Raw genomic sequence first — 16,426 nt, forward strand, 5'->3', positions numbered from 1 at the left:
ATAAGTATCTTTACATCCTTTGACCATTTTGAGAGATCTATCAACATACTTCTTCCTTTTATGGATTTTTCAACAATATTCTCAGAAATCTGCCTGTCTCTGCCTCACAAGTGCTGGGATTAAAGGTGTGCGCCACGAGGGCCCAGCCACCAAAACATTCTTAAATGATGCTGGTACATTGGGGATGGGGGCAAGCTAGCTCAAATAAAATAAAGACCCTGCTGAGAGTTGCATCAGATCAGCTCCTGTTGTGTCTTTTTGGGGATCACTAACATTTCCCTGGCATGACATGTTCAATCTCTAGTAAGATCTAATAGCAGGCCAAGATATTTCTTTTCAAGGGAAGATAGTTGGATAGAGTTGGTGGTAGAGCCTTGCTCCAATATTCATAATCTATGATTCACAATAAACACCTACCAAAGGCTCTAAACAACATTCTTTGCAGCATTGAGCAGCAGAGAAAGGATTGGGTGCTCAAAGCAATTTTCAATTACATACAGAGGCAAGCCTCAGCTACAGGCAACATTCCTATGAACAGCAATAAATAATAAGCAGGAATTTGAAAAAGTGGAAAAATTCTTTAAAAAAATTTATTTATTTTATGTATGAGTACACTGTTGATGTCTTCAGACACACCAGAAGAGGGCACTGGGTCCCATTACAGATGGTTGTGAGCCACCATGTGGTTGCTGGGATTGAACTCAGGACTTCTGAAAGAGCAGTCAATGCTCTTAATTACTGAGCCATCTCTCCAGTCCAGAAAGAAATTCTTAATGACTTGGGATTGAAGGGGAATGAGAACTGACAAGAGAGTATAGCACTGTTGCATTTGAAATCATTAATTGACTTTTAAAACAAATATATGCAGAATGAATTTGGTAGCATTACTTCTGTTTCTATTTTGTGGAATAGTCCAAGGTGTATTGGTCTTGGCTGTTCTTTGAAGGTCTGGTAGAATTCTGCACTAAAACTACCTAGTCCTTGCCTTCTCTTGGACAGGAGGTTTATAATGCCTGCTTTAATTTCCTTTAGGGTTATACCACAGTTTAGATAATTTACCTGATCTTGATTTAATTTGAGTTTATATTATCTGTCTAGATAATTATTCTTTTCTCTGGCTACACATTTCATCTAGATTTTTCCAGTTTATTGAATGAACTAATGATTTTTTAAAAAATTTCCTCAGTTTCTCTTCTTATTTGTTTCTTTTCACTTCTGATTTTGTTAATTTGGATACTGTCTCTGTGTCCTCTGGTTAGTCTGGCTAAGGGCTTTTCTATCTTGTTGATTTTGTCAAAGAACCAGCTCTTGGTGTTGTTGAGTCTCTGTACTGTCCTCTTTGTTTCTAATTGGTTTATTTTTGCCTGTGGGGAGGTGGGCTGTGGGAAGCAACTGGGTGCCTGGTAGAGCATAGGCCTTGAACCCCAGACCTTAATGGGACAGCAAGTGTTCTGCTCTGCTGCCAGTCCCTGGTTCTTTTCCTTTAGCTTCAGCCCTCCAGAGCCCACAGAGAGGTCTATGGCCATCAGTCATGAGGAACAGTGAGGCAGGCTCTCCCACATTCAGATGACATATCTCCAAGCTCTCACTCAGACCAAGCCAATAGGTGTTATCTGCTGTCAGACCATAATCCACCCTGAAACTGTATATAAGGGCTCTATTCAGGAGAAGTAAAGTGTATAAGAAATATCCTGGTGTCTGAGAGTTTCTGTAGCAAGAGCTGTAACACTTGGGGAGAGCTCTGCTCTCCCATAAACTTCCTGGGACACCAAGCTGCCTCTCTGCAAGCTAGCTGCTGGCTCCTTATTATCCCAACCCCGGGCCAGCTCAGCATGGAGGCAGGTGCAGCACCTGGGAGTGACTGGGCGGCAACAGCAGAAACTAGAGCAGAGGCAGCAATGAAGGCAGGTGATCTCCCCGCCCTGCTTGCACCCTGTCCAGTTCTGGGCCAGAGATCATGGTGGGACACCCTCCTGGCGTCTAAGTCTCTTAGGTGTGTTTACTTCTGTTTGTTCTAAAGCTTTCTGGTGTGCTGTTAAGTTGCTTGTGTAGGATCTCTCTGGTATGTTTATGAGGGCACTTAGTGCTATGAATTTTTGTCTTACCACTGCTTTCACTGTGTCTCATAAGTTTGGGTATGCTGTGTCTTCATTCTCATTGAATTCTTGAGTCTAGTCTTTTCTTTCTTTATTTCTTTCCTGAGCAAGTTATCATTGTATAGAAAGTTGTTCGGAATGTGGCTTTCTGATGTTTTTGTTATTATTGAAGTCCAGATTATTCTGTACTGATTTCATAGGATGCATGAGAATATTTCAGTCTTCTTGTATCTAATGAGGCTTGATTTGTTACAGATCTTTTGTTGTTTTTTTCGAGACTGGCTTTCTCTGTATAGCCCTGGCTGTCCTGGAACTCACTCTGTAGACCAGGCTGGCCTCGAAATCAAAAATCCACCTGCCTCTGCCTCCCAAGTTCTCGGATTAAAGGAGTGTACAACCACTGCCTGGCAATTTGTGACAGATTATATGGTCAGTTTTGGAGAAGATACCATGTGGTGCTGAGGAGAAGATATATATAATTGTATGTCTCCCTTTTTATTTCTGATTTTGGTAATTAGAATATTGTCGATGTGTCCTTTCATTAGTTTGGCTAAAAGTTTATCTATCTTGTACATTTTTTCTATCTATCTAACTATCTATCTATCTATCTATCTATCATGAAATGTTTCATATGGAAGATTCAGAGGAAAAGCTTAAAGAGGTGAAGGGGATGTCAACCCCATAGGAAGAACAACAGTGTCAGCAAACCTGGATACTTCAGGGCATCCAGAGTCTAAGCCAAAAACCAAGGAGAATACAGGGGATGGTTCCTGGCACTGGGCATGTGTACAGCAGAGGACTGCCTTCTCTGGCCAAAATGGGAGAGGATGCACTTAACCCTGTAGAAACTTGATGCCGAAGAGAAAAGGGAAGCTGTTGGAGGTGAGGCTCTGGTGGGGTGATAGGTGGGTGAGAAAGCTCTCAGAGGCAGCAGGGAAGAAGATGGAGAGAAGACCTCAGGGAAGAGGGACCAGAAAGGGGGACAAATTTAGAATGTAAAAAACTTTATTAAATGTAATTTAAAAAGGAAAAAAGAAACATAACTGGAAAAAAATACATCTACATTGAGTTTGAAAAGGAGCAGATGGTTTCCTGGCAGAGAAAGTCACATTAATACAGTACTCTTTGACCTGGCTGCTATGTGCAATGTTAGCTTCTGTGATCTGTAACATGACACACCAGCTAAAGCCAATGGCCTGTGTCAATCATCTGACCTGACTTAACACTGAAAGTGCATTGGATATATCTCCAAAGTTGGAAATTCAGTATTCCTTGGATTATGCTAAAGTTCCAAAATTATATACCTATCAATCTAGTTTGTCTTCATTCACCTGACATGAATAAATACATGCTGGAAATTAGAAAATTATTACCCTGTCACCATCAGGTATTTTTTTTTTTTTTTTTTTTTTTGTAATGGTGACTCCAGTGTTAGTGATTGGAAGCGATCTTATTAAAACCATCATCTCAACAAAAGTAACTTATTTAAAAAGTGGTTCACTTACCTCCCTGTCCAATTTAAAGAAAAAAAAACATGGCATTAATCAACCATTGGGTTAAATGTAAGCTGAATACTTCACGGAATCTATCATGGACCCTATGTTGGGTCCCACCATAAATTTCATTGTGTGGACACAAACTATTGTATATCAAGTACATTGACATAAAATGGACCTTTTCACTTCCAGAAGTGATAGCCACATTCCATTCCATGATGTTGGTACTTGATCATGTAATAAGGACAAACATTTATCACCCTCTGGTTGATGAGTGTGAGCCCATTTATATTGGCAAAGAAGGTCTAAAATATTTTAACATAGCTGATGTATTAGAAAAAGGCTTTGAAATCATCTATGTGAAGATAATAGAGGCTGTTAAAGTGGAAATGACTAAATCACTTAAAGAAATGCAGGAAAACACAAAGAATTGGAGGAAGTCAATAAATACCTCAAAGACAGCCAGGACAACAAATAAAAAAGTGGAGAAAACCAACTAATCTTATAAATAAAGCCAAGAAAAACAAACCAATAGTAGAAGGAAACAAAACTGTTGAATACCTAAAAGTGGAAATAGAAAAAATAATGAAAACACAAACTTTGGGAATAATGGAAACAAAACCTTAGGACTGCAAAGAGGAACTACAGAGGAAAGACTCACAAACAGAATACAGAGATGGAAGACAAATCTCACGCCTTGAAGATACAATAGAAGGGATGGATATATCATACAAAGAAAATGTTAAATGTAAAATTTCCTGACATAAAATATCTAGAAAATCCAGGACATTATCAAAGGATAAAACATAAGGATACTAGGGCTAGAGGAAGAAGAATATTAGATCAAATTCTCAGAAAATACTGATGAGAAAATCTTAGAAGAAAAATTTCCTAACATAAGGAGGGAGGTACCTATCACAATAAAAGAATCATCAAAACACCAAACAGAATAGACCCTAAAATGAAGTCTCTTGTATATTAATCAGAATGTCCAGTACAAAGAAAGAATACTAAAAGCTGCAAAGGTCAAAAGCCAAGAAACATATAAATAAAGATCTATTAAAATTGCAGATGACTTCTCACTGGAGTATGTAAATGTCAGAAGGGCTTGGACATATATGCTGCAGAAACTACAGGTGCCCAGATTATTATATGTAGAAAAAATTTAATTGATATTAATGGAAAAATCAGATAGTCCATGCTAAAGTCAAATTTAAACAATATCTATCTACATATACAAACTTACACAAAGTTATATACAAAGAATCCAACCCAAGGAAGTTAACAATACACATGAAAACACAGGTAGTAAATAACCTTGTATTATCTGCAAAAGAAAGGAAAGCACACAGATACCCCAACACCAGCACCAGCAGAAACAGCAACAACAACAACAACAACAACAACAACAATAAGATGCAAGGAGTTAACAATCACCATTCATTGACTCTCTCAGTATCAATGACCACAGTTCACCAATTAAAAGGCAAAGGCTAACAGAATAGATGCTAATAAAAATCTATCCTTCAATTGCATACAAGAAATATAGCTCAAAGTTGAGAATAGGATTTAATTCAAGGTAAAAAGTTATTTCAAACAAATGGAGCAAAGGAGCAAGCTGGTGTCATCATTTTAAAATGTAGCAAAATAGATATTAAACAAAATTAATCAAAAGAGTTGGAGAAAGACACTACAAATTACTTAAAGAAAAAGAAATCACCAATGATGACATTTCAAGTTTTAACATCTACGCCTTAAACTCATTGTCACCAACCTTTGTAAAACAAAAAAAGTATTTTAAAGCTAAAATCACATAACACTCATTCACTTATATTCCAAGATTTCAACACTCCATTCTCACCAGTGGACAAATTCTCTAGATCCCCCTACAAAAAAGAGAAATATTCCAGCTAACTGACCACATGAACATGAGTCCAGCTGATACTTAGAGAACATTCTACCAAAATATAGGAGAATATGCCTTCTGCTCAGCACCTCATGAATCTTACTTGTAAACTGAACACATATCCAGACACACTGCCAATCACAATACAAACAATATTGAAATAACACCATGAGTTCACCATGGATTACACCTGGATATCAACAAAACCAGCAAGAACACAAAGCTTACAAACTCATGGAAGCTGAACACCTCACTACTGAATAAAAAAGCCTAAGACAAACATAGAGGAAGATATTAGAGACTTTCTAGAATTCCATACAAATGAATATGAAACGGGCACAATTTTAGAGAATACAAAGAAAATGAAACTGTTTCTAAGGTGAAGGTTCATAGCACAAAACCCCTTCATGAAAAATTTGGAGAGCTCTCATACTGGCAATTCAATATCACTTTTAAAATTCTAGAACAAAAACAAGTAAGCAATGGAAAAACAGGATTAGACATCAGTAAATTATCAAGTTGGGGGCTGAAATCAACAAAATAGAAAGAGAAGAATGCAAAGAATTAATGAAACATGGAATTGGTCCTTTGAGCCTTTTATTAGATAAGATAGTCAAACACTTATTAAAAGATGGAGAATATACAAATTAATGAAATCTAAAATGAAAGTGGGGACAAAATAACAGACAATGAAGAAATCTAAAGACTGGTAATGACATAGTTTTAAAAAGCCTCAACTCCATTGAACTGGAATGTCTAAAAATAATAAAAAATTTTCTCAATAGGTTCCTCTTACCAAAGTTAAATCAAACTAAAAGAAACAACTCAAACTGCCTAAACATCTAGAAAAAGAGAAGTTATTACAAGTCGGCCAACAAATAGAGGCCAGGGCCATGAGTTTTAGGGTAGAATCATACCAGACTTCCAAAGAGGAATTCATGAGAATACTCCTCAAAGTATTCAACAATATAGAAAAAGAAGAAGCTGTAGTTGATTTTATTTTTATGAACCCATGGTTACACAAATATCCAATTACTACAAAAACTCAGTAACAAAAGAGAATTATAGACCAATTTTTCTTAAAACCAAATATGTAAAAATACTTAATGAAGCAAAATAATAAAAATAAAATAGAAACCACATGAAAAGATCATTCATCATGATCGATGAGGTAGGCTTCATTCAAGCGGTGCAGGGATGGTTCAACATAATGTAATTAAAGTGTAGGAAAAAAAGGTGTAATCTCTTATATGATGAAAAATTCTCTGACAATATTTAACTCCAATGTGTTATAAAGTTCTTCGAGTGATTAAGGAGACAGGGGACATACATAAACATAATAATATCACATTACAGCAAGCCAATAGCCAGTATTAAATTAAATTAAGAGAAATTCTAATTAAATTCACTAAATCACAAAAAAGAAAAGGTGGTCTATTCTCTCCCTATCTATTCATTATACCATCTAAAACTTTAGCTAGAGCAAAAAAAAAAAAAAACTGAAAGAGAGGAAGGTAATGTAAAATTAGAAAAGAGGAAATACAATTATCTTTATGTGCAGATGATATGATAGTAAGCACAAGTGAACTAAAACTTCCCAAAGGCAATTCCCAGAGCTGGTAAACACTTTCAGCAAAGTTGTTGGATACATAATTAACTAAAAAAAAAAAAGAAAAACGAGTGGCCATCGTATGTACAAATGAGTTTGCAAGTGCAAACAAAATAGAGAGACATCATAAAGTTTGAACTGATGGTTGACACTTTTCACATTGTTTTTTATATAATAAAACCTTGAGTAACTCAATGTAAGTGTGTTGGGTGATATCATACAAAATATTTGCTGTGACAGATTATTTTTGATATTATTGATGGTCCTCAAAGACTATTGTAATATACAAAGTCTTTAATAGATTGATTACTTACTAAAGACTTTAGTCTTCTATAAATATATCAGAAAGTACAAGACTTTAACACATTGACCACATTTACAGGGTTTCTCACATTATGACTTTTTCTCAGGTTTCTAGGATGACTGCCACATTCAAAGACTTTACCACATTGCTTATTCCTAGATGTTCTCTTGAGAACACATTCTCATTTTGTTCATAAATACATGTGTTGTGAAAAGTCTTTATTACATTGATTTCAGTTACAAGATTTCTCTCCAATATGTGTTCTGCTATGTATTAGAAGATGACTGTGATATCTAAATATTGGAAGATGCAAAAAGAAACTTCTTCTAAGGGCTGCCTTTTGTTAGCAACCTGCATTTAATCATAAATTGAAACTAAGTTAAAGTCCCAGGTTATAAGGGACCAAAATATTTAACAATCTCTGGCCAGCTTTCATTATATATGTTTGTTTCCCCCAAAACAAAATGACTGCTCCTAATCATAATTTATGTTATTCATGTTTTATTCTTCAAAATAAAATGCTTGTTCCTAACCACAAAAAAATGGCTGCAATAGGCTAGACCATAAAAACTACATTCTGTATCATTTGACATATAGTAACAACTGAAGGAAATACTGATTGGTAAAAATGTAGCTGTAACTTGACACTGATATGTGTGGTTTTCAAGTTGCGAATCTATATTATGTTCAGGCTCAGGGTGGGGGTGTGGTGGGGTGATGCACCTAAGCTTCTGAGTATATTTTTGTGGTCTTGATTAATCAGTACTGAATTGGCTACAAAAATTCTTATCATTCTTACACTGTCCTGGTGTTTGAATGGTGTTGGCTATTAGTGGACCCCATAACATAAAGGCTCTACCAGATTGCTAACATTCATAGAGTTTCTTTCCAGTATGTACAGGATCATAATGATGAAGACTAGAGATGTGCAGAGGCTTCAATATACTAAATATATTTAGAAGGTTTCTCTCTAGTACATTGTTGTTTTTTGATAATGAAGACTACAGAATTGTGCAAAGGCGTGACCATATTAAGTGCACTCACAGGGTGTCTGTCTTAGCGTTCCCTTTGCTATAAAGAGAGCTCATAAATAAAGCATCTCTTATAAAAAGTCAAATATTTAATTGCAGCTGGCTTACAGTTTCAGAGATTTCATCTATCTTCATCATAGCAGGAAGCATGGCAGGCATGCTGGTTAAGAAGCCAATGGTTCTGCTTCTTGATCCAAGGAAAGCCAGGAAGAAACTGTCTTACAGGTAGCTAGTAGGAGGGTCCATTCAGCACTGGGTGGAACATCAAAGCCCACCCCTATACTGATGCACTTCCTCCAACAAGGCCACATCTCATAATACTGCCACTCCCTGAGCCAAGCATATTTATACTACCACATATCACAGCCTAGCCCATTTAAGCTTGTTTAAACACGTGAATGGAGGGAGACCATATTTAAAAATAGCATAATTCAAAATGCATGAGGTTCAAATTTTAAGAAATGCTCATCTACTATAGCATTCTCAAAATGTTAAGAGTCTCAAGTTCAAAGTCTCTTTTGAGTTTTATCCAATCATATAACTGTAATGCCCTATATCTTCAAAAAATAGCATATCTATCCAAATTCACAGGATATACGTCACCATTTCTAAATGCCATTGTGAGGAAATACTGTAAAGAAGACCAAAAGCCAGCAAGGCAATCTCCAAACTCTGCATCTCCATGTCTGATGTCAAACATTCTTCAGATCTCCAACTCATTCCTGCTTTGCTCACTGCAGCAAAATACTTTCTCTTTGGCTAGTTTTATTCCCTGAAACAGTTTTCCAGAGCAGGTACCCCACAGCTCTGGAATCTCAAAGTATTAGGGTTTCAAAGGTAACTTCAATATCACAGCTTCTTGTTCCAGTATCTGGGATCCACATGATCAACTGCACTCCTCAAAAGTGATTGGGTCACTTCACCAGCTCTTCCACCTATTCCACTCTATCTTCTGCCTGACTCCACTTTACTGCTGCTGTTGTTGTCTGCTCATCCCATGGGACTGACATCTTCAATATGCTGGGTTCTTCTGCTGTAACTAAGATTCACTGTGTTCCTCTCATGCACTCCCTTCACAGGGCCAAGCCTTAGCTGCTCTGTATGGCAGATTCATTTATGCCTCTGAAACAAATACCGCTTGGGTGATTCTCACACATGATCAACACCAGGTGCACAACAAGGTACAAACTTGGCGGTCTCTGGAACACAGCTTCTTTGTTCTCTCAGAAAACACTCACCACAAGATTTCACCTCAGTGATGCTGGTTTCTTCTTTGTCACCACTAATTTTCTAACTACAGACAACCAGCATCAATTGTCTCAGTCACCCTGTCTATCCATTCCTCTAAAAGCAGAGCCACATGGACAAAGCTGCTGAGTTCCTCTGCTTGCTAGGGCTGGAACATGGCCCCTTCTATTACTTCATCACCAGCTTTTTATTTTTCAACAACTTCACAGCCTAAGCTTGACAATCCTGGATCTTACTCATTATATTAACCTTGAACTCAGAGGTCTGCATGACTCTGTCTCTTGAATTCTGGGATAAAAAAATGTATTACACTTGGCCTGTACCTAAGCTTTTCATTACCTAAAATTTGTTCTATACCAGGATGATTTTAACCAGAAATCTGATTGACTGTCATTTCCTAGGATTTAAGGCACAAACCCCCATGCCTGGACCTAAGTATATCCTTTTGGATTTCGAATTGAAAACCCAGTACAGTAATAATAATCTGTCCATTGTAAATTTGACACATACTTGTATCTCCTTATGGCCACATAAAAACAATAATTAGTTAATAAAAATGCCTAATATTATACAGTTATCTTTCATACAGCTTCACATCCATATGTTTAGGTGGATGGAATCTTGCCATATCACCATTTCTTTAATATCATTTTGTATCTTTCATCACAGGATTTAGCTTCATTCAACTTCCTGGTGACATTTTCTCTTTGAGCCTAACATTTTATATTTTTCCTTTCTAAGATTACTAAGCATGATCAAAACAATCACCATGAGAGTAAACACAGGCCAAAGGCTATGCTTGGCTTGCCTGAGACTTCCTTTGTCAATGCAATTAACAAAATAAACTTTACCTTCAGATGAGAGCAAAACATTATGAAAATTATATACAAAATTCAAACCACCCTTAGTACATATGTGTTCTACTAGCATGGCCCATGAAGTTCCACTTAATGCATGTACAAATTGAAAGTCTAAAAATCCACGCTGCTTCCAACAAAAGCATGGTAAGGCCTACCAATAATAATACTTAACTCTGGGGTACCAACTTCTGTCTTAGATAGAATTTCCATTGCTAAGAAGAGACACTGTGACCAAGGCAACGGTTTTAAAGTCAAAAAGTTAATTCGGTCTGTCTTACTCTTTCAAATGTTTAGTTTATTACCAACATAGCAGGAAGAATGGCAGCATGCAGGCAGCTATGATGCTAGAGGAGCTGAGAGTTTTGCATTTTCAGGAAAAGGCATCCAGGAAGAAATTGTCATCCAGCAAAATAGTAGGAGAGTCTATTTTGGACTGGCTGGAGCTCCAAAGACCCCCGCACTAGAAATTCACTTCTTTCAAAATAGTAATATCTAACTAGGCCAAACATATTAATATTGTCACTTCTTAGGGGCAAGCATATTCAAATCACAACAGTTTATTTCTATTATAAATTCTTTCATGCATTTAAACATGATTATGACATGCAGATGCTTTACCACACTGATTACTTTCAGAAGGTTTCTCTCTAGTATGTGTTGATTTTTGTATTCAGAGAATACTGTGGCATGTAAAGGATTTTCCAACTTAAGGACATTCACAATATTTCTGTCCAATTTGTGGTCTTTTCTGTCCTTGTAGATTACAGTGATAGGCACAGGCTTCTCCAGGTTTGTTACATTCATAAGGTTTCTCTAAAGGATGTGTTACTTGAAGTATTTGGAGAGTACATTGTCATGCAAAGACTTTACCTCATTCATGGCATTCATGCAGTTTCTCTACATTATGTGTTCTTTTATGTATCGGGTGATGCCTGTGACATGCAAGCACTTAGCACCTTGATGACACTGAGTCACTCTCTTGAATGTGTTCTATTATGTAGTTGCAGATAAAAGTGAATTGTCAGTTTTTCCACATTGATTACCTAACTAAGGTTTCTCTATGGTATGTGTTCTTTTATGTCTTTGGAGACCACTTTGATATGAAAAGGCTTTACCACATTGATTACATTCATAAGGTTTCTCTCCAGTATGTGTTTTTTTATGATATTGGAGATGACTGTGATCTGAAAAGGCTTTACCACACTGATCACATTCATAGGGTTTCTCTCCAGTATGTGTTCTTTTATGATATCGGAGACCACTCTGAGAGAAAAAGGCTTTAACACATTGATTACATTCATATGGTTTCTCTCCAGTATGTGTTCTATTATGACATTGGAGACTATGGTGACATGAAAAGGCTTTACCACATTGATTACATTGATAAGGTTTCTCTCCAGTATGTGTTCTTTTATGTCTTTGGAGATGACTGGGCCTTGCAAAGGTTTTACCGCATTGATTACATTTATAAGGTTTCTCTTCAATATGTGTTCTTTTGTGATATTGGAGATGACTGTGATCTGAAAAGGCTTTACCACATTGATTGCATTCATAAGGTTTCTCTCCAGTATGTGTTCCTTTATGATATCGGAGACCATTGTGACATGAAAAGGCTTTACCACATTGATTACATTCATAAGGTCTCTCTCCGGTATGTGTTCTTTTATGATATCGGAGACCACTGTGACATGAAAAGGCTTTACCACATTGATTACATTCATAAGGTTTCTCTCCAGTATGTGTTCTTTTATGATATTGGAGAGTACTGTGATCTGAAAAGGCTTTACCACATTGATTGCATTCATAAGGTCTCTCTCCGGTATGTGTTCCTTTATGATATCGGAGACCATTGTGACATGAAAAGGCTTTACCACATTGATTACATTCATAAGGTTTCTCTCCAGTATGTGTTCTTTTATGAGAGCGGAGATGACTGTGCCATGAAAAGGCTTTACCACATTGATTACATTCATAGGGCTTCTCTCCAGTATGTATTCTTTTATGTCTTTGGAGGCCACTGTGACGTGAAAAGGCTTTACCACATTGATTACATTTATGTGGTTTCTCTCCAGTATGTGTTCTTTTATGAGATTGGAGATGACTGTGACATGAAAAGGCTTTACCACATTGATTACATTCATGTGGTTTCTCTCCAGTATGACTTCTTTCATGCCTGCAACAATAATGGGCACATGTGAAAGCTTTACCACATTCATTACCTCATCAATCATTTTACCAATATGAATAAATTTTGCAGTTTTTCTAATAATAAAGAACACTCAGATCTTAAGGTTTTATCACTTTGATGTTCACGGTTTCTATATTTCTATATGATGTATTTCACATGTCTGAAGATATCAGACTATTAAAATACTGATTGCTTTCTTAGTTTTTCCTGTAGTGTGAATCACACCACAGCAGCACTGTGAGCCAGGACAAACAGAAGAATTTCCAAACTTCTAGTACCCATAGATATTTTCTGCAGTGTGACATTGGGGATGTCCCCAGTTATGTCACAAAACCAATTTATTGCAAATGTCTATCATATTCTGAAAGTCTACCAAAGGCAGAATACTACATATCTTCTCATTTTTTGGAGTAGAAAGAGGTACATTGCTTCTTTCAACATCCCTATGCTCACAAGGTTTTATCTATTGTGACAATTGATATACTCATTAATAGAAGAACGGGTGAAAGGTTTTCATATTGAATTCACACGATTTGACAGTTTGTTCTTTGTATATAGAATAAGGTTTCTCCACAACTTTCTTCACTGTCACTAACTGACCACTCAATAAACTTAGAAATGTCACTACAGGAATATGAGTATCACCAAATTTACCATGGACTATTGCTTCTTGGATGGCTTTGGATATACATTTATCACTATTCAATGTGCAACATCTAAATATTATGAGACTATTTGGATTGGTAGTTCCACAGCAAAGCTCTAATGGAGCTACAAATCAATTAAAGGTATCTCTTAAGGCATTGTTTCCATGTCTTCTTCCATAGAGGAATGGCTTACAAACATAAATCAGATAATTGACATTGAGGAACATGGCTGTATGAGAATATTCTAATCATAGATATACTTAAAGGACTGATTTCTTTTTACACACTTGCTTTTCTTTAGAGCTTCCAGAACACATTAAAATTTCCTCACAGGCATATTTGTATCAGCTTGTACATGAAAACTACCTTTCACGCCTTCTAGAACCTTGACGTTGTTCTTCAATATGATGATCTTCCCAACTGTAACCTAAAACACAGTTCCAGAAAATGAATGATATAGTATTGGAAATTAGGTAAAATGCAAGTTACTGTGAATTTTGACAGCACTGAACCTGATTTATTCAGCTCAATCTTCCTTGTTCTCAATTGAAATAGCAGAGGATCATCAATAACCAAGAATCACTTGTTCCATTATTTTGAAAAGCAAAACAAAATTCACAGTTTTACCTATAGCAGTGAGGTTCCGGTATGTCTCCAGCATCACATCTTTGTAGAGATTCTTCTGGGAAGAATCCAGCAAATTCCACTCTTCTGCAGTGAAGTTCACATGCACGTCCTCATAAGTCACTGCATCCTACAATATCCCATACATGTGTACAACAGAATGCATCATTGTGACATCACTGTAAATAAATGGATACTTTCTAGGCAATCTATTAATGTAATTCTTGTGCTTCCTCCACTTAATTCCTGAAACAGAAGTTACAGTCTAATCATTCTATTATTTTAGAAGGAAATTGAATTATAAGTTTCACCTCTGTTGCTTCTGATCCCTTTCAATAGGATATAGCCTTGCAACACAAATGGCAATTGAGAGGAATATGCAGGGGAAACAGATCAACAGTACTGAGCACACATCTGAAAAGCTGTATGAACAATTACTAACAACAAAACTGACGAGCACACTGCGTGTATTTGCTCATGTCTTTAATCGCAGAGGTACAGGCAGGTGTATGTCAGTGAGCTGGATGCTGGTGTGGTCTATGTGATGTGTTGCAGGACAGCAAAAGTTACATATTAAGACCCTCATTCCCCTGTAAAAGTCAACAAAGGAAACAAAAATGATAGAGAGAACTCACAGTTCTTTACTGAAGTTCCTATGAAGAATTATAGATTCACTTCAGTTCTGTTTTCATCTTCTAAAAACATGAAGTGAACCAGTTTAAACAGCAACATTAATAAATTTTACTAGAAGGAAATGCATGTTTAAACAGTTAAAAATGGACAGATGAAAATATTAGTAATGTATATGTTGATCAAAACTGTGGAACATAGAGCAGGAAAGATAGCTCAGGAGTGGAAAGCTCTTGCTGGTCTTCCACATAATGGTGGTCAATTTCTAGTATTTACATGGGGATCAACAACTACACATTTCTTCAAGATCAAGAGGACTGAGGGCATCTTCTGACAACAGTAAAGATGAGGCACTCGTGATATTCATATTCATGCACACAGGCACAATACTTTTATTTATTCCAAATTTTTCAGAACAAACACAAGAGTAAGGCAGAACGACATACACCTGGAATCCAATGACTCCGACGCCTCAGGCAGTATTGATATCATGAACATATGTCATCCAGAGAAATAGGATATAATATATATATATATATATAATATATAATATATTATATATAACATATTATAATATATAATATATTATATATAATATATAATATATTATGTAATATATATAATATATATATATAATTATATATATAATTATATATATATATATATATATATATATATATATATATATATATATATTGCCTAATTTTAAAATTGAAGATGTGGATGAAGAGCTGCACAAAAGCATGTGCCTATGTTACAAAAAAGAGGTCAGGTGGCTTCTGTGGTTTCTATATCTAGTATCAGCACAGGAAGGGCTTTCCAGAGAAATTTAGTTACAAAAACAATAAACAAAAGATATAAAGTTAAAAATATAAAACCACCAGGCTTGCAAAATTGCTTAGGATGAAATAGCAAATGTTTATACTGTATCTTATGGGAATTAGAGAATGAGACTAACTGGGGAATGTATGGGAACATGAGAAGAAAGCTGAAGAATCAGTTTCAAGTACAACACAGTAGACACATAGAATAAAATATGTCCTGACTAAAAGAAATGCAGGGGTAAAGCTGGAGCAGAGACTGGGGGAATTGTTAATGAAAACTTGCCCAACTGGAGACCCACCTTATAGACAAACACCAATCCATGACATTATTAGAGATACTTTGTTATGCTCCCACACAGGAGCCTTGCATAATTGTCCATTAAGAGACTCCACCCAGCAGCTGACTTGAAACAGATGCATAGAACCATAATCAAACATTGAATGGTCCTTGGGGACTGTTATGGAAGAGTTGCGGGAAGGATTGATGGCCCTGAAGACAATAGGAACTCCTCTACAGGAAGACGAACAGTCTCAACTAACCTGGACCCTTGAGGATACTCAGACTGATCCACAAACCAAATAACACACACATTCTAGACTAAGGCCCCTAGAACATATGTAGCAGATGTGTAGCTCAGTCTTCATGATGGTCCTCCAACAACTGTAGCAGGGGCTGTGCCTAAAGCTGCTGCCTATCTTTGGAATCTGCTCCCTGAACTGGGCTGTCATGTCTGGCTTCAATTGAAAGGATGAACTTAACCCAGCAGAGACTTGATACACTGTGGTGTTGAGATAACCAGGGGCCCACACCTTCACAAAGGAGAAACAGAGGATATTAGATAGAGGGACTCTGTGCAGGCAGTAGACCTAGGGTAGGAACTTCACAAAGTTCATAGCCATTTTATTTATAACAGGTTGAAACTGGAACAATCGCAGATGTCACTCAACCAAAATATGGATATA

At 36.5% G+C, this 16,426-nt stretch overlaps 1 protein-coding gene across 1 annotated transcript in view; it reads right to left on the reverse strand.

The window, feature by feature from the left end:
* Nucleotides 1-11,597: 11,597 nt before the first annotated feature.
* Nucleotides 11,598-16,426, reverse strand: part of LOC143437354 (uncharacterized) — a 100,824-nt gene continuing 95,995 nt past the window's right edge. Inside the window, exon 9 of the mRNA XM_076922147.1 lies at nucleotides 11,598-12,726. Within this exon, the coding sequence (XP_076778262.1) occupies nucleotides 11,598-12,726 (1,129 nt within the window). The remainder of the gene's footprint in view (nucleotides 12,727-16,426) is intronic.

This window comes from Arvicanthis niloticus, chromosome Y, assembly GCF_011762505.2.
Source record: "Arvicanthis niloticus isolate mArvNil1 chromosome Y, mArvNil1.pat.X, whole genome shotgun sequence".
In the NCBI taxonomy this organism is placed as follows: domain Eukaryota; kingdom Metazoa; phylum Chordata; class Mammalia; order Rodentia; family Muridae; genus Arvicanthis; species Arvicanthis niloticus.